Source organism: Mauremys reevesii, linkage group 1, assembly GCF_016161935.1.
Source record: "Mauremys reevesii isolate NIE-2019 linkage group 1, ASM1616193v1, whole genome shotgun sequence".
NCBI lineage: Eukaryota > Metazoa > Chordata > Testudines > Geoemydidae > Mauremys > Mauremys reevesii.
The window spans coordinates 217,027,286-217,052,496 of NC_052623.1; the positions used below are offsets into that span (position 1 = coordinate 217,027,286).

Below are 25,211 nucleotides of genomic sequence, written 5' to 3' on the forward strand. Positions count from 1 at the left end.
CTAGCCTCCATCCAGTTCCCGCTAACACTTGCTAAGGGAAATTAGAGAGGCTATCAAAATTAAGAACCCAATAATAATGGGGGATTTCAATTATCCCCATATTGACTGGGAACATTTCACTTCAGGACGAAATGCAGAGATAAAATTTCTCGATACTTTAAATGACTGCTTCATGGAGCAGCTGGTACGGGAACCCACAAGGGGAGAGGCAACTCTAGATTTAATCCTGAGTGGAGCGCAGGAGCTGGTCCAAGAGGTGACTATAGCAGGACTGCTTGGAAATAGTGACCATAATACAATAGCATTCAACATCCCTGTGGTGGGAAGAACATCTCAACAGCCCAACAGTGTGGCATTTAATTTCAAAAGGGGGAACTATGCAAAAATGAGGGGGTTAGTTAGACAAAAGTTAAAAGGTACAGTGACTAAAGTGAAATCCCTGCAAGTTGCATGGGCCCTTTTTAAAGACGCCATAATAGAGGCCCAACTTCAATGTATACCCCAAATTAAGAAACACAGTAAAAGAACTCAAAAAGAGCCACCGTGGCTTAACAACCATGTAAAAGAAGCAGTGAGAGATAAAAAGACTTCCTTTAAAAAGTGGAAGTCAAATCCTAGTGAGGCAAATAGAAAGGAGCATAAACACTGCCAACTTAAGTGCAAGAGTGTAATAAGAAAAGCCAAAGAGGAGTTTGAAGAACGGCTAGCCAAAAACTCCAAAGGTAATAACAAAATGTTTTTTAAGTACATCAGAAGCAGGAAGCCTGCTAAACAACCAGTGGGGCCCCTTGATGATCGAGATATGAAAGAAGCGTTTAAAGATGACAGTCATTGTGGAGAAACTAAATGGATTCTTTGCTTCAGTCTTCACGGCTGAGGATGTTAGGGAGATTCCCAAACCTGAGCTGGCTTTTGTAGGTGACAAATCTGAGGAACTGTCACAGATTGAAGTGTCACTAGAGGAGGTTTTGGAATTAATTGATAAACTCAACATTTACAAGTCACCGGGACCAGATGGCATTCACCCAAGAGTTCTCACAGAACTCAAATGTAAAGTTGCGGAACTCTTAACTAAGATTTGTAACCTGTCCTTTAAATCAGCTTCGGTACCCAATGACTGGAAGTTAGCTAATGTAACGCCAATATTTAAAAAGGGCTCTAGAAGTGATCCCGGCAATTACAGACCGGTAAGTCTAATGTCAGTACCGGGCAAATTAGTCGAAACAATAGTTAAGAATAAAATTGTCAGACACATAGAAAAACATAAACTGTTGAGCAATAGTCAACATGGTTTCTGTAAAGGGAAATCATGTCTTACTAGTCTATTAGAGTTCTTTGAAGGGGTCAACCAACATGTGGACAAGGGGGATCCAGTGGACATAGTATACTTAGATTTCCAGAAAGCCTTTGACAAGGTCCCTCACCAAAGGCTGTTACGTAAATTAAGCTGTCATGGGATAAAGGGGGAAGGTCCTTGCGTGGATTGAGAACTGGTTAAAAGACAGGGAACAAAGGGTAGGAATTAATGGTAAATTCTCAGAATGGAGAGGGGTAACTAGTGGTGTTCCCCAGGGGTCAGTCCGAGGACCAATCCTATTCAATTTATTCATAAATGGTCTGGAGAAAGGGGTAAACAGTGAGGTGGCAAAGTTTGCAGATGATACTAAACTGCTCAAGATAGTTAAGACCAAAGCAGACTGTGAAGAACTTCAAAAAGATCTCACAAAACTAAGTGATTGGACAACAAAATGGCAAATGAAATTTAATGTGGATAAATGTAAAGTAATGCACATTGGAAAAAATAACCCCAACTATACATACAATATGATGGGGGCTAATTTAGCTACAACAAATCAGGAAAAAGATCTTGGAGTCATCTTGGACAGTTCTCTGAAGATGTCCACGTAGTGTGCAGAGGTGGTCAAAAAAGCAAACAGGATGTTAGGAATCATTAAAAAGAGGATAGAGAATAAGACTGAGAATATATTATTGCCCTTATATAAATCCATGGTACGCCCACATCGTGAATACTGTGTACAGATGTGGTCTCCTCACCTCAAAAAAGATATACTGGCACTAGAAAAGGTTCAGAAAAGGGCAACTAAAATAATTAGGGGTTTGGAGAGGGTCCCATATGAGGAAAGATTAAAGAGGCTAGGACTCTTCAGCTTGGAAAAGAGGAGACTAAGGGAGGATATGATAGAGGTATATACAATCATGAGTGATGTGGAGAAAGTAGATAAGGAAAAGTTATTTACTTATTCCCATTATACAAGAACTAGGGGTCAGCAAATGAAATTAATAGGCAGCAAGTTTAAAACAAATAAAAGGAAGTTCTTCACGCAGCGCACAGTCAACTTGTGGAACTCCTTACCTGAGGAGGTTGTGAAGGCTAGGACTATAACAGCGTTTAAAAGAGAACTGGATAAATTCATGGTGGCTAAGTCCATAAATGGCTATTAGCCAGGATGGGTAAGGAATGGTGTCCCTAGCCTCTGTTCGTCAGAGGATGGAGATGGATGGCAGGAGAGAGATCACTTGATCATTGCCTGTTAGGTTCACTCCCTCTGGGGCACCTGGCATTGGCCACTGTCGGTAGACAGATACTGGGCTAGATGGACCTTTGGTCTGACCCGGTACGGCCGTTCTTATGTGCTCTGTTCTTAAAGGCCCAGTACATGCTCCTAACATATGAGGGCGGAGTGTGGCACACACAAGCGAATGTCAGGATTTGATTTGCCTTTGCCCTTTAAGAAGTGAAGGTCTGTTGAGGGATAATCAAAGGCGATTCTCTGATTGTAGAGGCAGGGATGTGATGTGTGTGCCTGTTCTAAAAGGATGGAGCAGCAATGGGACATGGGCAAGCTGTATTTGAGTGTATTTTTATACTGCATTTAATTAAACTTCAGTTATCAAACTGCCAACATGAGGAAAGAACACATTTCATATTGTTAATGAAGCTAGGGGCTGGTGCCTCATCAGGTGAATTGCAGCAGCAGTGTTTGACTATCTCTTCAGTAACTCTGTAGCCAATGATCAATTCTCTAATTTGGCCAGCACAGGAACCATCAAGATGGGATCATCTTTGCTTAATTGGAACTGGACTTCAATCCATCCCTTGGAAGGGATTTCAGTTTCAATGGCAGTTTTAAAATCAAGCCCAACTTCTACAGTAACTCTTCAAGCTTTCTAAGGTGTGTCCCTGAGATATTATTTTCCACCCACCAGGGGCATGCTCAGGAATTTAAATTTGATCGCTTTTGGAGGGGCATGTTAAACACATGATGTTCTGAGGAAATACAGTATAGCTGTGCTATAATGGACCTCCAAGGTCCAAGCCATTTGGCTATTATAGCCAGGTGTTCATTATAGCAAAAGAGAGGGAGGGCACAGCTCCTCCAGCCCCGGGGCTGTGGCGTTGGCAGAGAAATCCTCTGGCCCTGGGGCCATGGCAGTGTCACAGAGCTCCTCACCACCCCAACGGCCCCCGCACTTCCCCTGCACCTGGACCACACTGGCGAGCCTCTGCACTCAGAGCCTCTCCCCACTGAGCCCCAACCAGCTGTACCCGGACCGCCAGCCCACCAAGTTCTCCTGGATCCCCCCTGCTGAGTCCCCCACACCCAGACTGCACCGCTGGGCCCCAACCACTTTCGCCTAGCCCCCTTTCAGAATCCCATTGCCCCTGCACCCAGAACTCCCGAACCAAACCCTGTGCATCCAGATCCCACCCCACACCCAGACACCTCACTCAGCTGCCCACACCCAGATTGCACCACATAGAACCCTCTCATCCTACACCTGGATCCCTAACACTAAGCGCCTCCACGCTTGGATCCTGCCAGGCTGAGCCTGCCTGCCCACACTTGGTACACCTGGTGTGGAGGAAAAGAGCCCCAGGGTATGTCTGGGACAGGCCCAGCCCTTGCGCTGTGTCAGGGTTGGGAGCAGCCTCACTGCAGAGTCCAGTCCTGGGGAGGGCCGCAGGGTGATTTCCCTCCTCCATGCAGCCAGTGGCCTGTGCTCCCCACTGCCATGCTGGAGTCTCCACATTTATTTATTGACAAATAACATTTGCAGAATTTTAAAATATTGTGTGCAGAATTTTAAATGTTTTTGGCTCAGAATTCCCTCAGGAGCAGCAACTGTAGGCGGCTCCTGGTAAATCAGACACAGTATCAGCTTTATCTCTGCTTTTCCTATACCTCATTCCGACTGGCAGTGTTTTTTACTGCCACATCTGAAACAGTGATAGCAAGTACTGCCTCCAAGGGCAGCTCTAGCTTTTTTGCCGCCCAAACCATGGCAGGCAGGCTGCCTTCAGCGGCTTGCCTGCGGGAGGTCCCCAGTCCTGCGGATTCGGCGTACCCACCGCCGAATTGCCGCCAAATCCGTGGGACCGGCGGACCTCCCGCAGGCAAGCCACCGAAGGCTACCTGACTGCCGCCCTCTCAGGGACCGCTTGGAGTGCTGGTGCCTGGAGCCGCTGCTGACTGCCTCTGTCAGATTGCCTCTTCTCTGGGCTTGCTTCATGGTTGCATGGCTGCTCATACCATTACCAGTTCTTTTGTCAGAGTCCTGGACAGCTTGCTTTAATTTGTTAATTTCAGCTTTCACATCTTAGATTGCATCAATACTGGCCTTTAGTTCCCTTACCTCATTCATCAGCAGGGGAGACTCCTTTTCCCCTGGGAGGAAGTGCTGCTTTACTCTCAGACTAGTGCTCCATGTATAGGGCGACTGCACAGAATTATATGCAACTGCCTTAGCACACGTGCCTCCATTCCCCAGCTTCTGCTCTCTCTCCGTCTGATCACGTACAACAGTGTGCAGCTTCTCAAACAAGGTCTCATCTGCAACCTGATTATCTTTTAAATAAAGTTGAATCACAGTCTGAATATTGTCATTCTGCAGTCCTGTCAGGACTGTATGGAGGTACATGTTTTGTACAAAGACAAGGTCATTTCTTAGGTCAGAGTCAGCTTCTTGTTAGGCTGGCAAACAATATGTCTCAAATCAAGGGCTAGACTAGGAAATCCAGAGGTGTCTGTTCTGGCTCCTGTGTTGCTTTTGAGAGCTGCAGGTAAAGTTCAGTGGCACATTTTCTTGATTTATAGGATCTTAAGATACCCCTCAGTTTTGGCAGGCTCAGATGAGTTTTTCTCTCCAAGTAGCCCCTGAAACTCAGTGCTGGGAAAAGAATCCTGATCACATATTCTCTGCCTCAATGTTCCCCATTTGAGTCCCACTTTCAATTGATAGGCTAAACCTGTCCTTTTGGTGGAAATTCCCAATCTTCTCTGTAGGTTTAAAGTCTTTCTTTAAAATTGGTTTTGTTTTCTCGGGTGGGGTAACAAATTTCACAGATGGGAGCTGTTTTTAATTTTTTTCATTATTTCATTCTATTTTAATTTTTCACTGTACTGTTTCTGAATGAGCTTTCATCAGTTCTTCCCATTTGCTACTGTATTGCTGTAGCAATGAGGTGTAAAATCTTATCTTTTAATGCCAGCAGTGCAGACAATCCCTGATCTTCCAACTCTTCCTGCTCATGTAAGTAGCTTCTTATATATTTGACGAAAGCAAAATGACGTTTAGCTGCAGTTTTACTGTGACTTGACCCAGAAATACCCAGAGAGTCACAACTTCTCTTAAATCTTCATCCCTTAGCAGGTATTAAAGGGCTCCTATGGCCATGTGAAGGTCCCCTAACTCCCCCAGCCAGAGTACTTGCAAACAATTAAATCTCCTCTGGCAGCTTTTCCTGGAACACTCTACAAGAGATTCAGGTTCAGGTTTGTCTCTTAGGGTAGGTCTGCACAGCAAAAAAAAAAAAAAAAAAAAAAGAAAAGAATAAAAGCCTGCAGCAGCAAGTCTCAGAGCCCAGGCCAGCTGACTCTGGCTCAAGGGGCTTGAGTTGCAGGGCTAAAAATAGCAGTGTAGAAGTTCAGGCTCAGGCTGGCGGAGGGAGGGTCTCAGAGCCTAGGCTTCAGCCCTAGCCCAAACAGCTACACCAAGGGCCCCAGCCTTTGCATGGCCATGCCCTCCCTTACCCCTGTCTGTGCCCTCCTTCCCAAGAGCCGGGAGTGGGGTCGCTGCTGGGGTGTGTGTGTGGACAGTGGTAAGGGGGCTGAGGCTGGGGCTGCAACAGCTGGGGGCAGAGTTGGGTCCGGGACCAGGAGTACCAAGACTGGTCAATCAACTCCCAGAAAATGGAAGTCACTCCCTGGTTCAAGTATAGCTGCTCGGCATTTAATCCTTCCATTTTATTCTGACCGCTGAGTGAACCTTCTGCTGTATTTGTTATAGCCACCAACTTGAAGTCCTTGATAGTTGGTCACAAGAGCACAGCCAGATTTTGGTGAATCTCTGGTGCAGTAGTTCTCAACCTATTTATCATTGTGGGCTGCATATTGAGTATTTTCTGGTCTGCAGGTTGAGAACTACAGTGCCCCACACTTACCCCCCCCCCCCAAACCATTATGCCCAGCACTCTCTGCCCAGAGACCCCTCCACAGAATGGGGCCAAGAGCAGAGAGCCGAGTGCAGGGCCCCGGCACAATTTGGAAACCCCATTTTCTCAAAACCAGCAGATGCTTTTGGAATATCTTTTATGACCGCCACCTTGGAGTAAACTGCTCGCCTGATTGCCTCAGAAACCTCTGCCACCACTTTACCCTCAGTTGACTTTGCAATGCTGAACTGGTTAGCAATTGGCCTGTAGCACTGTGGGGTAGCCAGCTTCCAGACAATTATAGCAACCCCCTTCTGGGTTGGGATTGTCCGCCCTCATGTGTGTGTCCTGATGCTGGAGGGTCGGAGCAAGCTGCTCACAGAGCTCCAGAAACGTAACTTTCTTCATGTGAAAGTTCTAGACCCACTGCTGGCTGTCCCAGGTCCACATGACCATGTGGTCCCACCAGTCTGTGCTTGTGGATCTAGAAGTGCCAGTTTACACAGGTGGCATGAGTGGTTATCCTGAGAGTTGTAAGCAGCATCAGCCAGTTCAAGTGCTCAATGACTGTGTCCTCTTCCTCCTCCGACTCCTCCTCCAGATGCCTTTGGTGGGTCAGAAAATGCTGCCAGAATGTCCACCAGTATCTCATTGAAGCTCTGCCTATTTGGTGAAACAGGAGTGAAAGCACAAGCAAGAGAAGCTCTTCAAAGGGTGACTCTGCCACAATGCTGTCTCCGGTTGCCCAGAGCATGCAGACCCAAAAGACGGCTCAGCAAGATGTTGAGAACTTGGTGGGCTGTGACAGCTTCTTGTAACATGCAGGCTGGACAGTCAAGTTTTCCCACACTGCACTATGAACTAAGGGCTAGAGTAGCCACAGCTGGGAGGGTGGGGGAGAGCACCAGGCAGCTTGGAATAGACGGTTTGACTTGGGTCTGTGTGCTGCAGTGTGGATGCTGGATCTCCAGATATGGGGCCCAAATCCACAGATTGTAAACCTGTGGTCACCAATGTGTGTGGATGCTCAAGCCCTGGGCTTGCAAACCCAGGGTCTGCGGATTCGAGTCCCACTAACTGTGGGCTTACATGGCAGAGTAGACATACCCTGAGAGCACTTACAGCTCTGCTGTAGCCATGCAGCCAGAGCTGTCCCCCTTTAAAGCCCTCAGCAGATTTTCAATCCTTAAGGAGTCATGGCACAGCTAAATGTAATCCTGACATTCCCTTATGGTGCTACACCATCATTTGCAACTGCTTCACGGTGGACTATTTTAGCAGAAACATCCAACTAATGTGCTAATCCCAAACTGTCTCCTACTCCTTCCCAGGTGCTCAGATCCCTAGCTGCTTCCTACCCAGCTGTCAAAACCTCCAGCTTCCCCCAACACCCTCTCCTATATAGTTACACAATACAAAATTCTGCAGTACACTGAAAGAAATAAAAATTAAGGGCACCATAAAATGAATGAATTTTCATGTCAAAGGGGCAGATTATGAGTACATTCCTTTTATTGAGTATAACTGAACAATAGGCCTGGACAAACCAGAGGGCCTTGCCACAGAGTACTTGGGCTTGTCTGTCATCCATCTTTCTGTCTCTCTTATTCATCTCTTTCTTCCATCCATTCACATCTCTTTCTCTCTCTAGCTAGCATCTATGCCATCTCATCCCATCCTCCTTGAACATGTGCCTAGTAGAGATAGGAATTGTTAAAGAGCGTCCATAGGGTCTAACTAAGAGTAAAACGGTGAAATTTAGCAATGAGAAAATGTAGGCTGAATACCAGGAAACATTTCTGAACAGCAAGAATCTCTGAGGCTGTTAAATATTTCCCCTGTGAGATTAGCAGACGCCTCAAAGCAGGAGTCACTTAAAACTAAAAGGATAACATCTCAGAGAATAAGAAAAAGGCTGGAGCAGAATAGTATGACGTATATTTGATGCTAAGTGGGGCTGTCTCTTAACAGGAGACTGGTCTGTGTCTTGACCAGAATGCTGGGAACATTTCTGCTTCTGGCTGGGTATGGGGACAGGGGGTATAGATAAAATGTGACCTAATGGGCCTGGGACCTTACAATTCTGGCTAACCTACAGGAAAGGAGTGGCTCCCTTATTTCAGGAACTTTGTGCTGTTCCCTACAGGCAGGAAATTCCCTGCAGCATAGATGGAATGTTAAGGCTCCAGGATTGTATCAGGCCTTTTCCATTTCCAAATCCTATGATCCACTTCTAGGATATTCTTATATTTAAAGATTGATTTTTCCTTTGAGATGTTGCTGGGCCAGAGCCTCAGGTGACATAAATTGGAGTAGCACAACCGTTTTACACTACCCAGTTCTGACGGTAATTAAACCATGTCTAGCAGAGAAATTTACTTTTTTTTTTTAAATGAGCCTTCATTAATTTTCACTCAGTAGTTTGAAACTCTCTGGAGAGGAGTATGTGGCTGTGTGTTGAGGAGGTTGGCTCAGGGTTCTGCTTCCCCAATGCAGGTTTACTCCTGATTAAATCAAAATCCACACCCAGTGAAACTTGGCATCTCTGAGCTTTTAGCCCCAGAGGGTTTTTAATATTCTCTTGTAAATCTGCCGGGCTGTTTAATTACACAGTGGGGAAAGCAAGAGGACTTCAAAAATAAAGGTACTAATCTCCCCATGTGATTGCTTTAAAAAAAATAGAGACAGATTTAGATAGAATCTTTCCAAACAAAATATATCGGGTATGATTCTGCTCTCATTCAAATGTGTGTAAATCGGGAGAAGCTCCACTGAGGTCAGAGTATTTTAGTTCTTGCTTTAGATAGGGCAGCGTTTGCTCTTTCTGTGAATAGAGCCAGTATAAGACTGGTGTACGCCTTACATACCACTTAGGCCATATTTACACTAGCACTTCTGTCGGCAAAACTTTTGTCACTTGAGGGGGGGAATGCTCTCCCACTGACATAGCTACCACCATTTGTTGAGCTGGTTTTATTACTCTCTCCTGTCAGCATAATGTGGCTACATGGGCGCTCTTACAATGGTACAGCTGTATTGGTACAGCTGTGCTGCTGTAAGCTTCTAAATGTAGACACAGACTCTATTTTGCAGGCTTAACTGAGACTGAAGTAGTGCATGGGCTCTGTGTTGTTTCTCTGCACAGAAGTGAATTTTACCTGCTTCACATTAAGCTTGTACTTCCCCTTTTGACCTATTTTACTCTGTTCAGTCATGGACTCATAGAATCATAGAAATGTAGGGCTGGAAGGGATCTTGTCAAGTCCAGCCCCCTGTGTTTAGGCAGGACCAAGTAAACCTAGAGCGTCCCTGACAGGTGTTTGTCCAACCTGTTCTTAAAAACCTCCAGTTATGGGGATTGTACATACTCCTTTGGAAGCCTGTTCCAAAGCTTAACTACTTTTATAGTTAGAAAGTTTTTCCTAATATTTAACATAAAATTCCCTTGCTGAAAATTAAGCCCATTACTTCTTGTCCTCTCTTTTAGTGGATCTGGAGAACAACTGATCACCATCCTCTTTATAACAGCCCTCAACATATTTGGAGACTGTTATCAGGTCCCCCCTCAGTCTTTTTCCCCCCAAAACTAATCGTGCCCAGTTTTTCTAATCTTTCCTCATAGGCCAGGTTTTCTAAATCTCTGATCATTTTTGTGGCTGTCCTCTGCAGTCTCCAATTTGTCCACATCGTTCCTAATGCGTCGTGCCCAGAAATGGACACAGGACTCCAGCTAAGGCCTCACCGGTGCTAAGTAGAGCGGGACAATCACCTCCCATATCTTACCTATGACACTCCTGTTAATACACCCTAGAATGATATTAGCCATTGTCACAACTGCGTCACACTATGGACTCATATTCAGCTGTCATTCTAAGCAATTTCTCTTCTTCCATGGTGTTTTCCACATCAGCTGCTTAGGGGAGAGGGATAGCTCAGTGGTTTGAGCATTGGCCTTCTAAACACAGGGTTGTGAGTTCAATCCTTGAGGGGGCCACTTAGGGATCTGGGGCAAAATCAGTACTTGGTCCTGCTAGTAAAGGCAGGGGGCTGGACTCAATGACCCTATGGGGTCCTTTCCAGTTCTAGGAGATGGGTATATCTCCATTCTAAACAGTTATTGTGTCCTTTAACTCCACTGTACAGCTCATATTTAACTATTTTAATCTTTCTTCATAAGCAATCTCTCCGTTCCCTTAAAGGTGTGCTGAAAACATTGTCTGTGACTAGTTTGTTTCTGTCATATGCATGAAGCAGGAGGTCTGAGAGAGTTTGTTTTAAATCAGGGTTAGATTTGGCTTGCGCTGACTCACTGCCATGTGGCCTCCTCTAAATCCCAGCTCTTCAGCTGTCTTCTCAGATGTGAGCAAACCAGCGCTCCTCCTCCCACTCCACTACCTTCCCATTCATGTGGGATCCAGCTCCAGCTGGATCCAGTTACAAATTGTCCTCCTTAGTTTTAAAACTCTTTGTGGATTTTCCCCACTCAGTCTTGCAGAGCTAGTTTCTCTACCCCACCCTAGACCCTCCCTGCTTCCTCTAGTTGTGTGACATAGGTCTTCGCTCTCCCTCTTCTCATTGTTTTAGTTTCACTTTGTTGGTGCAGGACCCTTCTCCTGTGTGGCTTCTTCCATATGGAACAGCCTCCCTGGATCTCTTTGCCTCAGCCACTATTCTGCTCTTCTAAAAATCCTGTCAGCAAACACATCTCCTCTGCCTTGCCTAGGCTGTATCTCCTGATTTCTCTGCTCCCCTACCTGTTGGGTAGCTCTGCAAAGCATTTGGAATACCATTTACATGGGAATTTTAGAGAGAGAGAGAGAGTGTGTGTGTGAGAGAGAGAGAGAGAGAGAGAGAAATGGGAGATGTGTTTAGTGGTCTGGGTTTTTTTGCCTGTCTTTCAGTTTCCTCTCTTTAACTCCATATTATGTATTCCCTCGTCTCTATTCCTTTCTCTTCAGGGGAGCATATCTTATCCTTTGCAGCCTGTGTAGGAAGTGAGGCGATTGTCCGGTTGCTCATCAAACATGGAGCCAACATCAGAGCACAAGACACCTTGGGTAAGAGCTCTTAAGTGGCCTCTTTCAAGGTGCTGTGTGAATGGTGTAGTACCAAATGATGGTACCTGTGTGGGACTCTGTCTGAAGTTGGTCACTTCACTTTAAGAAAGATGCTGGTGAGACTGAGAAGGTCCAGTGAAGGGCAACAAAGGGACATAGCAATATGGTGGTGTAATGTACTCAGCAGCAAGCAGTCTCTCCCATAAGAGCATAGTCCAGGCCTTAGAGGGACCCTGTGTGGTGACAATAGGCTGCAAAGACTGTCTGAGAGCCAGAAAGAGAGAGCGAGCCACAGGGTCCATCTGTGTGCATCAGTCTCATTAAAGAATTCCCTTTGTGTTCATTACAGCTTAGTCCTGTCTCTCCTCTGCAGTGAGACACATCACAGGCAAGATTTATATAGGAAATTAGATGGCCAGAACTAGTGTTTCAAAATTATGAAAGATGTTAACTTGAAACCCAGGGGAAAACATCCCAGTTGGTGAGGTGGTAATATCCGAGCTGGCTAGTAGGAGCAATGGTCTGTTCCAGGATGACTAGTCCTATACTGGAACCTTAAATAGACTTTTGCCTAGATAAAATATGACACCAACTGCTTTTTATTATTCATTTTTCTGTGGATTGAAGGACTTTAGATGGGGGCTGCTTTTCCTTAATTGTCAAGTGGGGCTGTTCATACTGTGCAGAGCCACACAGAATACTAATGGTGCGCCCTCTTGTACAGAGGCTGAGCAAGGTCTGTATATTGACTGCCTGAAAGTCTGCCAAGATTGGGAGGTGATTTGTGTTTCCCATCTTACCAGTTATCTCATCCCTCTGTCTCTCTCTCCACTACAGGGAACACTGTTCTCCACCTCCTAGTTCTCCAACCCAACAAGATCTTTGCCTGCCAGATGTACAACTTCATTCTCTCCTATGACAAGAGCAAAAGGGAGCTGGGAGCCCTGGACTTAATCCCTAACAACGAGGGGCTCACTCCATTCAAGCTAGCTGGGGTTGAGGGCAACACTGTGGTGAGTTTGTGTGCAGCACTTGGCTTTCATAGTTTCTGATGTCGCTGAGGCATGTCTCTGTCTGAAGGATCCCAAAGCACTTTCCAGATATCACTTGTAGGGATCACTCACCCACCAAAGTGAAGCTGCCTTTTGGGGGCATACAGCAACTACTCTGTGTCAGTAGCACTACAGGAGAGTGTCACTGGAGGGGAGGTGTAACATTTTCCACTGACAGGAGAAAATACTAGAGGATTGTTTCAGTGCTGATTCAGAGAGAAGAGCACCACCTCTTGCCTCACCAGAACCATAGTACCAGGCTGAGGCAGTGACATAGAGAAGGAAACATCACCTACTGAGTCACCTGCACCATGGCATTTAACACTGTGCTGGGGCTTTGGGTCAGTACTAACTTAGAAAGCACTCCCTACTGAGCCAATAATACCTATAGCACATAGGTCTTCCATCCAAGTTCTGACCCAACCCAAATTTGCTTGGCTTGAGAACTAATAAGATTACAGACCAACTCCCTGTCTGCAAGGCCTCTGTAGACAAGTGTTTTCGGAGCTGAGTTTGAAGCAAGGGTGCAGATCATTTCAATGTCCTGGGACACTGGTGCTGGTGGTGATGGGTGGTTTGGGCAAATAAGTACAGCCTCCCATGAGCTCAGCTCTGCCCTTCTTGCCAATTAGATGTTCCAGCACCTTATGCAGAACAGAAAGCACATCCAGTGGACCTTCGGCCCCCTGGTCTCCACCCTGTATGACCTCACAGAGATCGACTCGTGGGGAGATGACCAATCTCTATTGGAACTGATTGTCACCACCAAGAAAAGAGAGGTATGTTGGTGTGACAAACTAGGGGGTTCTGTTTGTATCACTTCTGAGTTGTGGATGACTTTATGAAATTGTATTTTGAAATTACTGTGCCATGGAAAAAAGCCTATATGGATGTGGATCCTCCAAGAGCTAGCAGGGTTGTGGCATGTCTCTCTGCCAGGCCAGACTCAATGGTGAATGATCAGCACTCAAAATAAAACACCGTCAGACAATAGGTTTGCACTCCCTGAGAGAGGTGGCTTCCTCCTCCTGTTTGGGAGATTACCAGAAAGCAGAACAAAAGAAGGTGACCCCAGTAGGAATCTATAAAGGGACACCACAGGGAGGAACAGGGGAAGAGAGAGCCATTTTGCAGTGAAGTAAGATTAGGGAGGCTGCTGCAAGGGTAGGATACACAAGGGTCTGGAGGACCCTGCCCACCTGCCTGCCAGAACACAGACTATCCCTCAGGGACTCCCAAAGGGAGGGTGAGCTGTGGGGGGGGGGGCAGGCATTGTGTTTATGATGTTTTATTGTGTGGTATGATCTGTACTCTCCTGTGCTTCATCTATTAAGTAAAGAGCATCAATTTGGTAGATTGAACAAAGTGTGCATATGTGCGTTTGTTGTGTGCTTCGCAATTACTGCTTGCCCCGAGGGAGTTAAACTGTAAACCAGATGTTCACCTGGTGGATAGAGTCGAGGGAGAGGGGTGTGTTTGAGTACTGCGAAGTGGGAAGGGTCAGCTCTGGACCCAGAACAGCTATGAGGAGGGTGCCAGATAGACGTTCTGTGCCCTGTGAGTGTGCCTAGGGACCCTGAAATTGGCGCAATGGCTGGACTCCATTCAGGTTCCAGGAGACCCAGAGTGCAGAGACTAGGAAGGGGTGACCACTGGAATCTATTGGCAAGTCATGTTCTTGATCTGTAACCTCCCTTATAACAATAAATGATTACAATATTCTAGAGTAATGGTCTGAAGCATTGCAGCTTTCTGTAGAAACACTGCAGGGTATGGAACTATGACTGTAGGATGTTACAGTATTTCCATGTGGGGAAGAGCCTGTCATTTCTAACAGGACTGTGGTCTTTGTCTCCTCTCCTCTCCTCCTACCTTGCGCTCTTCTTTGCTATTGGCATGGCAAGGTAGCCAGGTGTTTCCAGAGTGAATGCACCAGGTCTTTGGATGGGTGTAGTGGCATTAATGGACCAGGTGGGATAGTGGGACAAATTCTGACCTGTTTCTGCAGCCTGTCTCTGCCCAGGTCCTTTGAGTCATTGCTCTGTGTTTGGCAGACAAAAGGGGACAGACAAGGGTCCCAGTCAGATTTGATTTAACATACTATGATTGTTTTCATGAGCTTGGGATGATTTGCCAGTTTGCTCTCTGGGGGCAGAGAGGTGGCCCACAATGAATGAAGTCTGGTGTCTGTCTCTCAGGCCCGTCGGATCCTGGACCTGACCCCTGTGAATGAGCTGGTGAGCCTGAAGTGGAATAAATATGGGCGTCCCTATTTCTGCATCCTGGCCTTGTTCTACGTGCTGTACATGATTTGCTTCACCATGTGCTGTGTCTATCGACCTCTAAAACGTCGACATAGCAACAAAACACATGAAAGGGACAACACCATCTACATCCAGAAACTGCTGCAGGTACATTGTGTACACCATTAATATCCCACAAATCTTCCCAGCTTTTTAGCCCCAAAGTCCCAAAGCACTTTACAGGCCATGTAGGCAAGGGAATAGCTGCAGCCATCTGGCACAGCACCCCCGAGCAGCATGCTGAGAAGTTGGGCTCAGTACTGACTCAGAGGGGAGAGCACCTCCTACAGCACCCTCCTTATTATAATAGTGCATCCTGTTTCTGGTGATAGTGCCTAAGGGCCAGCCAAGAGTAGGGCCCCCATTGTGCTGGGCAATGTACCCAAAGAGTTTGCAGCCTGATGAGACCAGACAAATGCAGGGTGGGGAAAAGGGTAGAACCCACAAGCAGAGTGAAATAAGTGATGATGGCAAACAGTGTGTTGGTCCACTGTTTGAGAATGGGTTTAGCTACATGGAAGAATCATAGAATATCAGGATTGGAAGGGGCCTCAGGAGACCATCTAGTCCAACCCCCTGCTCAAAGCAGGACCATTTCCCAACTCAATTCCTAAATTGCCCTCTTAAGGATTGAGCTTATAACTCTAGGTTTAGCAGGCCAATGCTCAAACCACTGAGCGATCCCCCACTCCCTGAAGGCAGGGGAGTAAATGGGACAGAGTCGGGGAGAAGAGGGTAGGTGGACAGATGTGGGCTGGAGCTCAGTTAAAGAGAGACACTTGTTTCCCAGGGCTGATTCTTCAGGAGTGCTGGGCACCCCCAACTCCAGCAGAGCTCAGTGAGTTCTGCAGGTGCTCAGCAGCTCTCAACATCAGTCCCAAAGTGTCTTCAATTGGGCACCCAAAAGAAGAGGCCGTGTTGGCCCAGGTGGCTGTGCAGTCATCCAGTGTCAGAGCTGGGGGTAGAAACCATCTTTCCTGATTCCCGCTGTCGTGCTTGATCTTCTAGACTAACGGCCTCTTCTGGAGACTATGGCATGAGCAATCCTGCAAGGAGAATACTTTTTTCCTCAAGCCTAGATAGGGCCTAAGAGTCCTCTCCTGGCCATGCACAGTTGGACTGAGGGGGACCTCCTTCTCTCCTTTCAGGAATCTTATGCGACTCCTGAGGACAATCTGAGGCTGGTGGGGGAGCTGATCACAGTGATAGGAGCCATAGTAATATTGATCCTTGAGGTAAGAGAAATCAATATAATTTAATGTTCTGTGCTTGTGCGAACTGATTGAGCCCCAATTTGAACAGAGTGTTCTTCTTAGATTCCAGATATCTTCAGAGTTGGAGTCACCAAGTACTTTGGACAAACTATTCTGGGAGGACCTTTCCACATCATCATGTGAGGTTCCCCCTCTCCTTATTTCATACAGATTGCTTTCTGGTGTGGGTGGGGTTTGGGAGGATTACAGAGAGTTAGTTGTTAGGAGTGTGGAGTGGGAATGTGATTCTGATCCTCCTGGCTCTGTCTTATCCTCTATAGCATCACATATGCCTGTATGATATTGGTGACCATGGTGATGCGTCTCACCAGCACCACTGGAGAGGTGGTCCCCATGTCCTTTGCCCTGGTGCTGGGCTGGTGCAACGTCATGTACTTCGCACGAGGCTTTCAGATGCTGGGACCATTCACCATCATGATACAGAAGGTAAGGACAACACAGCCCACTGCCTGACTGAAAGAGGGAGAGAGACTGTAATAAAGATATCAGCAAAGATGGATCCTGAGCAGCAGTTATCCAGCCATGCCATGCATCAGCATGTGCCTATGGTCATATCTTGGTCCTTCCATCAGAATAGAAACACTTTCCCAGGAGTTTCTGGTGTGGGATTTGAGTTCCTGGAGCCAGACAAGAACCCTTTTGACCTTTATTTAGCAGGCTTTTTTAAGTGAGGTTCTTCTTTTATGTACTGAGGCCTGGTCTACACTAGGGGGGGTTCGATCTAAGGTACGCAACTTCAGCTACGCGAATAGCGTAGCTGAAGTCGAAGTACCTTAGTTCGAATTACTTACTCGTCCTCACGGCGCGGGATCGACGTCCGCAGCTCCCCCGTCGACTCCGCCACCGCCGTTCGCGGTGGTGGAGTTCCGGAGTCGATGGGAGCGCGTTCGGAGTTCGATATATCGCATCTAGATGAGACGCGATATATCGAACTCCGAGAAATCGATTGCTACCCGCCGATAAGGCGGGTAGTGAAGACGTACCCTGAGATAGGACACATGCAGGATGGTGAAGGGTACAGTGGACATTAGAGATGTAGAGGTCACTAAACTGGTTCAGAACATTAGTCGGTTCAGATCAGTCTTTCATCTCTGTCATACTGGTGGAACAGGCTGTAGGGTCTTCTAGTTCAATGGATGACACTGCTGAAAAAAATATTGAGGTGAGCAGTTTAGTAATATTAAATATATACATATATTTAATTGGACTGATAGCCTTGCCTACAGTAGTATCACTGCAGCTGGGTAATCTTATCCAGACAATTTGTCTGGATAAGATTACCCAGCTGCAGTGATACTACTGTAGGCAAGGCTATCAGTCCTTGTGCTTCAGCTGATCAGCAGTCGGCTGGCCAAGAAGAAATCCCTATTTTCAGTGTCTTATGGTGGACCAAGTGTATTATGGAGGTGTTCTGACTTCCCTCTGAAACAATCAAGTATGAGCCATTCTGCAGCTAGGCCACTAAACTATTAGTACTACTAAAACATTTAGCTAGCACTCCCATCCATAGAGCTCAGAGTACTTTCACAAAGTGAGTGTGTATCATTAGTATATTACATATCTGGAGAAACTGAGGCAAGAGAGGTTAAGTAAATTTCCCCAGCTCACACAGTAACTCCTTTGGATTAGAAATTAGGTCTGCTGACTTCCAGTGCCCTGCTTTGTCTCCTGACTAGAAGGACTAGTGGTCTGATCCAATATGACATGAGATACAAGACTGGATCTACTATGGTGGGAGGCGAGAGACCAGGATATAAGGACCAGTTAGTCAGCAAAGCCTCAGTTTCAGGGCTGTCTTTGTGAGAGAGTGGGGTCTCATGGTTTTGTTTCATCTGCAGATGATATTTGGAGATCTCATGCGCTTCTGCTGGCTCATGGCAGTGGTGATACTTGGCTTTGCATCAGGTAGGTATGATGCAATACACAGTGTCTATTAATGTACAGCAAGGTGCTACAAGCCCAGTTAAATGACAGCAGGGTCTCAATGGACACCCTGAGGGGCACCCTGTCTTGCACATTCATCCACGGAATATTGGGTTTTATGGAACAGTTGTCTGGAAAGAGGGCACTCAGTCCTCCAGCTCCTTCATAGCTTATATTAGAATATAACTCAAAGCTCCCAGGTCTGCCCATGCTTCTGGGCTTTGACTTACCTGTTCCATTTCCTCTCTTCCCTTTCTCCCTGCTCCTTGCTATTCACAATCCATACCTTCTCCTCCTTCTGCCTTTTCCTCCCCATATCTGAGGTTCCTTCCTATGAAATTGCCCCACCCCTCTGCCAGTCTCTCTTCTCATTCACGAACTGACACATCTGCCTATGAAGTTATTGATTCAGCCCCAAAGAGGACAAGCTATTTGGGAGATCTCAGCAACCTGGAAATGGAGAAATGTTATGGGCTGGTGGGACTTGACCCAGTTCTGAAGCAATGTCAATATTCCGTAGAGAGGAGGAGCCCACCTCTCTACTCCAGAGGGGATGGGGTGGTACTTAGTTATTCACTCTCCCTCCAGCATTCACAGTGTTGTGTGATAAATGCAAGGCGCAGTTGCCCTTTGGCACAAAATAATCTCAGCCTGATGCTGCTATGATTTTTTTATGCCATACTGGTGTCATGATGAGGGCTCTGGATACCACATGAAGTGAGGACATAATGTTGTCCAGTTATGATTAAATAACATGAGTTCCAAATAGCACTCAGGACTCTTAAGTATCCTATGAGCTCTGTGACACAGGAAGGCCTCCCTGGAAACTGGGGCTGTCTGATTGCAGCTGGGATGCATGGCTTCCCTGGGCTAAAGTCTAACACTATACTGTTGTTTCAGGCAGATGGTAGGATGCTGCAGGGCAGAGCAGAGAAAGCACAGAGGCTTCCTCATTCATTTTCCCTCCTTTCCTCTCTATGCCAGCATTTTATGTCATCTTCCAGACTGAAAACCCCGATGAGCTGGGCCACTTCTATAACTACCCCATAGCTCTCTTCAGCACCTTCGAGCTCTTCCTCACCATCATCGATGGGCCCGCCAACTATGAAGTGGACCTGCCCTTCATGTACAGCATCACCTACTCCGCCTTCGCCGTCATCGCCACCCTCCTCATGCTCAACTTACTCATCGCCATGATGGGTGACACCCACTGGCGCGTGGCCCACGAGCGGGACGAGCTTTGGAGAGCACAGGTGAGGATGCTGCTCAGCCACATGTGAACATACCTTAATGCATAGACTCACTCTGAGCTTAGGACAGGGCAGGGTCAGGGGTTCCCATTAGGGTATGCGGATAGCCCATGGGTAATGACTGCAGAGCCTGAATTCCTTTCTCACCTGAGACTTGTTGGGAGGGTTGAGTTCTTGGCAGTAGAAAGCATGTCTGTTTTTGGAGGAGGAGATCATGAATGAAACAAATATGGAACAGGAATTTATTTTAGCCCAGGGCAGAGGAGGGCTGAAATGGGGCCCATTGTGTAGACACGTGTATAGGTATTTCACTCATGTGTGTCTATGAGAAGTATAGACTCCTTCTATGCCCCCATGATTTCCTGCTGCTTGTTCTACCCACTTCCCCTATCTCTGCACTCCTTGTTGTCTTGCCAACACCTTTTTTTGTGTTTTAAAGATTGTTGCCACTACTGTCATGCTGGAGCGGAAACTCCCACAATGCCTCTGGCCTCGCTCTGGGATCTGTGGGCAGGAGTATGGCTTGGGGGACCGCTGGTACCTCAGGTGAGTTCTATGGGGCTTGCCCACATGTTGACTAAACATAGTGGATTCTCTTGTGCGACTCTGTCAGAGAGGAAGATGGTGTTAATTCACCCTGTTCTGACAGTGTAGCCCCCTGTGAAAGGGACCCATTTCAGGTGGCAGTGGCCTGGGTTCTGCAACCTGAGGATGGGCAAGACCCATGGGAGAATTATAGAAATCGGAGATGGAAAAGGCTGTGGGCTCACACCTAGTCCAGCTCTCACCCATCCAATGCAGTCTATCTTCCATTGTTGTGCAGTCCAGCTTATAAATGACTCAAGTAATAAAAACTCCCAACATAGTCAGAGCCCAACAGACCCTCACTTTTAGGCAGTGCTTCCAGATATGCAGCCGTAAATGTCCCCCCCTCCCCCCAATCACATCCCTCCCACAAGGAGCTCACTGTCTTCTGTAATACTGAAAGCTAATTATGCATTTCTGCACACATGCATGTACCAGTGTGTACTATGAGTGAGGGGGAGGGAGGGTGGACTCTGGGTTCCCTGACACCTTCTGAAGCTTAAAAACGACCAAACCAACTGTCTTCAATGTTAACTTAATGTTTAGCTCTCTCTGGGAAGACAGTTCAGCAGTTCAAATGAGAAACATCTTAAATGTGCAAGTTTCCACATGTACACAGTTAAAAAGTTGCCCACTGTGCATATCTAAGCTGGCATCTGATTTTCCAGTGGGTGTGTCTGCTACAATTTTCAAACTGTCTTTACTTTTTGTTAATTAAAAATATGTAGTTCTCTAATCAAGTAAACACTGGGAGGGTTTGATACAGTTTCTACTGGGCGTTGGATACAGTTTGGAAACAGTCATAATCTTTTGTTAATTAAAATTAATATTTCTCCAAATAAGTAAAGACACTAGTTCTCAGTGCAAACTTCATCCAGGCCAAGTTTCAAACCACTGCTATTTTTGCTGCAGTTCTCTCCAAAGAAAATCGTGTACGGGCTTTTTTAAAGAGGGGATGCAGAGAAGCAATTTATTTTTCATCCTGGCTGAACTTGAAAACAGCTGAAGGGATTTTGTTCTAACTTTCCAAAACAAAACAAAACAACAACAAAATCCCATCACACAGAGCCTAAACTTGGAAAATTACAGCAGCCCTGAAGGTGAATTGTTTTGGAAAGTTATGAGCATGTGAAAACAGCAGGTTATAACGGCAACTGTTTTGCAACTTTCATTATTGCAGAAGCTATTATGCACTCATTATAATTAAGGTTCTTTAGATAAGACAACATTAAGGTGAAGGTTCTGCTCAGAAAAGTAGCTATGTAAAAATGGCTTTTATCACTCAGCATATCTGGCTCTGGTATCTATCAGATTTGCTGATTTATGGCTAAAATAAGGTTTTTTTTTTCATTGATTTTTAGTCCTGGTTGTCTGCAGAGCCAACACAGTTCAGAGAGCGGGAATTGGAATCCATTCCTTCTTGTGCAGCGTTAACAGAATTGTTCATTGTCAATCTGTTACACCTGTGCAAACCTACTGATTACAATAGGGTTGCACAGATGACACCAGAGATATATGCAAAGGCAGGTTTGCTGCCGAGGTAGAACTGAGAGCTTAATGTGACCTGCAGAGCCTTTATTTCAGGTGATGATGTGGGTGAGATCGAAAGAGCCCATCTTGATTCTCAGGGCCAGACTTTTCAATGTATTTAGGTTCCTAAAGATGCAGGTAGTGGCCTAGTGGGATTTTCAAAACAGCCTAGGTGCCTAATACTGAAAATGATGCACTTGAAAATCCCATTAGATCATTACCTGCATCTTTAGGCACCTAAATACATTGAGAAATCTGGCCATTAAATTCTAGGTTGAGAGAGACCATCAGAAACAAACGGCCCTTTACTTGTAAACTGAGTGCATTTGATCAGGAGTCTCTGAGGCCCATAATGCCGTAGAGTCACTTTCAGAATAGATCTGCTCTATGAAGCTGAATAGAAAGGGGGTTCCAGTTGCTGACATTGGGCTCACTTCAAACTGCACTACACAAGTGCCAGCAAACTATAGTGACTGCCAGTATAGGAGCAGTATCTGTAGTTAGATTAGTTAGGGAAAGGCTTACTCTGGGCATCCATCTTCATTTCTTCAAGGAATAAGCTGATCAGCAGTTGGGAAAGTCAGGAAGAAATCCCCCCTCATAATATTGTATAGCTCAATCAGGAGCTCTTTGGGATAGGATCCAGCATTAGCAACTGCTGGAAAAGAGATGTGCAATAACTGAGCCGCAGGGCTTTTCCAGTACACTTAAGTCCAGCACCCTCCTCTCCACACTTCATGCAGCAGAGCACAAGGGGGAGTAACTTCTCCCTACTATCCAAGACCTGCAGGGGCCTGGCCTGCAGCAATGGGCACAGAGATTTCACATCAGCTCCATTCAGCAATTAAAGCAACACTGAAGCGGAACAGCTTCATGCTCGGAGCACTGTGACCTGCTGAGTGCTGGAGCGTAGTGTAAAATCTTGGGGGAAGTGCTAGGCTGGAACATGAAGGATTATGCTTCCTGACTGTAGGTGTTACTCTGCTGGGCTGTCCATCAATGACAGTCCGCCAGTTCCTAGAGTGCTCTACGATCAAGAGAAATTGGCCATACCGGATATCTACTGCACAATCTGTGTGCACGACTCAGTCCTCCCTTCTCTCAAGGCCCCTGTTGGTATTCCCCTACCAGGGAAGGGCCAGTTCCTTCCAGACCCAAAACCTATCTATAAGGTTAGCTCCATTTGTGTGCACAAGGAAAACTTTGTGAAGCATTTAATCCCATTGAGATCCCATAACTGTCTATACAGTAGATAATGATGGCACCGACAGAGACTAAGGCTGCATCTTCACAACACAGTTAGCCTGAGTTATAACTCTTGTTACTAGGGCTGTCAATTAATCACAGTTAACTCACGCGACTAACTCAAAAAAATTAATCATGATTAATCACAGTTTTAACTGCACTCTTAAACAATAGACTACCAATTTAAATGTATTTTGGATGTTTTTCTACATTTTCATATGAATTCTGTGTTGTAATTGAAATCAAAGTGTATATTATTTTTATTATAAATATTTGCACTGTAAAAATGATAGACAAAATTAATCATAGAATATCAGAGTTGGAAGGGACCTCTGGAGGTCATCTAGTCCAACCCCCTGCTCAAAGCAGGACCAATCCCCAGACAGATTTTTACCCCAGTTTCCTAAATGGCCCCCTCAAGGATTGAACTCACAACCCTGGATTTAGCAGGCCAATGCTCAAACCACTGAGCTATCCTCCCCTGAATAAATAATTGGAGATATACCTATCTCCTAGAACTGGAAGGGATCTCGAAAGGTCATTGAGTCCAGCCCCCTGCCTTCACTAATAATATTTTTCAATTCACCTCATACAAGTAATTTAGTGCAATCTCTTTGTCATGAAAGTGCAACTTACAAATGTAGATTTTTTTTGTTACATAACTGCACTCAAAAACAAAACAGTGTAAAACTTCAGAGCCTACAAGTCCACTCAGTCCTACTTCTTGTTCAGCCAGTTGCTAAGACAAATGAGTGTGTTTACCTTTCCAGGAGATAATGCTGCCCTCTTCTTATTTACAATGTCACCAGAAAGTGAGAACAGGCATTTGTATGGCACTTTTGTAGGTATTTACATGCCAGATATGCTAAACATTTGTATGCCCCTTCATGCTTTGGCCACCATTCCAGAGGACATGCTTCCATGCTGATGACACTCATTAAAAAAATTATGCATTAATTAAATTTGTGACTGAACTCCTTGGGGGGAGAATTGTATGTCCCATGCTCTATTTTACATGCATTCTCCCATATATTTCATGTTATAGTAGTCTCAGATGATGACCCAGCACGTGTTCATTTTAAGAACAGTTTCACTGCAGATTTGACAAAACGCAAAGAAGGTACCAATGTGAGATTTCTAAAGATAGCTACAGCACTTGGTTTAAGAATCTGAAGTGCCTTCCAAAATCTGAGAGGGATGGGGTGTGGAGCACACTTTCAGAATTCTTAAAAGAGCTACACTCCAATGCAGAAACTACAGAACTCACACCACCAAAAAAGAAAATCAACCTTCTGCTGGTGGCATCTGACTCAAATAATGAAAATAAACATGTGTCGGTCTGCACTGCTTTGGATAGTTATCGAGCAGAACTCCTCATTAGCATGGATGCATGTCCCCTGGAATGATGGTTGAAACATGAAGGGACATATGAATCTTTAGTGCATCTGGCACTTCAATATCTTGTGACGCCGGCTACAACAGTGCCATGAGAATGCCTGTTCTCACTTTCAGGTGACACTGTAAACAAGAAACGGGCAGCATTATCTCCTGCAAATGTAAAAAAACTTGTATGTCTGGGTGATTGGCTGAACAAGAAGTAGGACTGAGTGGACGTGTGGGCTCTAAAACTTTACATTGTTTTATTTTTCAATGTAGTTTTTTTTTGTACATATTTCTACACTTGTAAGTTCAACTTTAATGATAAAGAAATTTCACTACACTACTTGTATTAGGTGAATTGAAAAATAAAATTTATTTTATGTACAGAGCAAATACTTGTAGTCAGAAATAGATATAAAGTGAGCAGTGTACACTTTGTATTCTGTGTTGTAACTGAAATCAATATATTTGAAAATGTAGAAAACATCCAAAAATATTTAAATGATATTCTATTCTTGTTTAACAGTGCAATTATTCACAATTTTTTTAATAGCTTGACAGCCCTACTTGTTACCATTAACTTCACTCCTGTCCACACACTCTAGCTCAAGTTAGGGGGTGCTTTAAGCTTGAGCTAGCTGGTTTGTCAGGCGGGCTGGGTTGAAGGTCAAGTGATCTTAAACTAGTGATGCAGTGAGGATGCAACAGCTTAAGTTACAACTCAGAAGCAGCTAGTCCAATCACTTTGTTAATCCAAGTATCAGAAGGTAGCTGTGTTAATTTGTATCCACAAACAACAAGGAGTCCGGTAGCATCTTAAAGACTAACAGATTTATTTGGGCATAAGCTGAAGAAGTGTTTTTTTACCCACTAAAGCTTATGCCCAAATAAATCTGTTAGTCTTTAAGGTGCCACCGGACTCGTGCTGTTTCTGCTAATCCAGTCACTCCAAGCTATTGATCAGATCAATAACTCCAGCATAACTAAAAGCCGTAACAGTGAGGTTAACTCCATACCCATCCCTCAGTTATTGCTAGACTCCTTGGTACTTCTCTTCATCTCCCTCCATGCCCCAAAGCCTTTTCTGCAGCTCAACAGGGCTCATGGCATGGGATTCAAGGAGCTGCAGCCACTCGTTTCCTTCCTGAGGTTCCTGAA

General features: G+C 45.5%; 1 protein-coding gene across 5 annotated transcripts in view; it reads left to right on the forward strand.

Annotated features, from left to right (window-relative positions):
- LOC120402392 (transient receptor potential cation channel subfamily V member 6-like) overlaps positions 1-25,211 on the forward strand; it is a 76,504-nt gene that overhangs the window by 48,106 nt on the left and 3,187 nt on the right. For all 5 annotated transcript variants that reach the window (XM_039533021.1, XM_039533034.1, XM_039533039.1 and 2 more), the window contains 10 exons: positions 11,413-11,511; positions 12,349-12,524; positions 13,196-13,342; positions 14,762-14,974; positions 16,015-16,101; positions 16,183-16,259; positions 16,401-16,566; positions 17,979-18,045; positions 19,048-19,316; positions 19,753-19,859. In XM_039533021.1, coding sequence (XP_039388955.1) covers positions 11,413-11,511; positions 12,349-12,524; positions 13,196-13,342; positions 14,762-14,974; positions 16,015-16,101; positions 16,183-16,259; positions 16,401-16,566; positions 17,979-18,045; positions 19,048-19,316; positions 19,753-19,859 — 1,408 coding nt within the window. The remainder of the gene's footprint in view (positions 1-11,412; positions 11,512-12,348; positions 12,525-13,195; positions 13,343-14,761; positions 14,975-16,014; positions 16,102-16,182; positions 16,260-16,400; positions 16,567-17,978; positions 18,046-19,047; positions 19,317-19,752; positions 19,860-25,211) is intronic.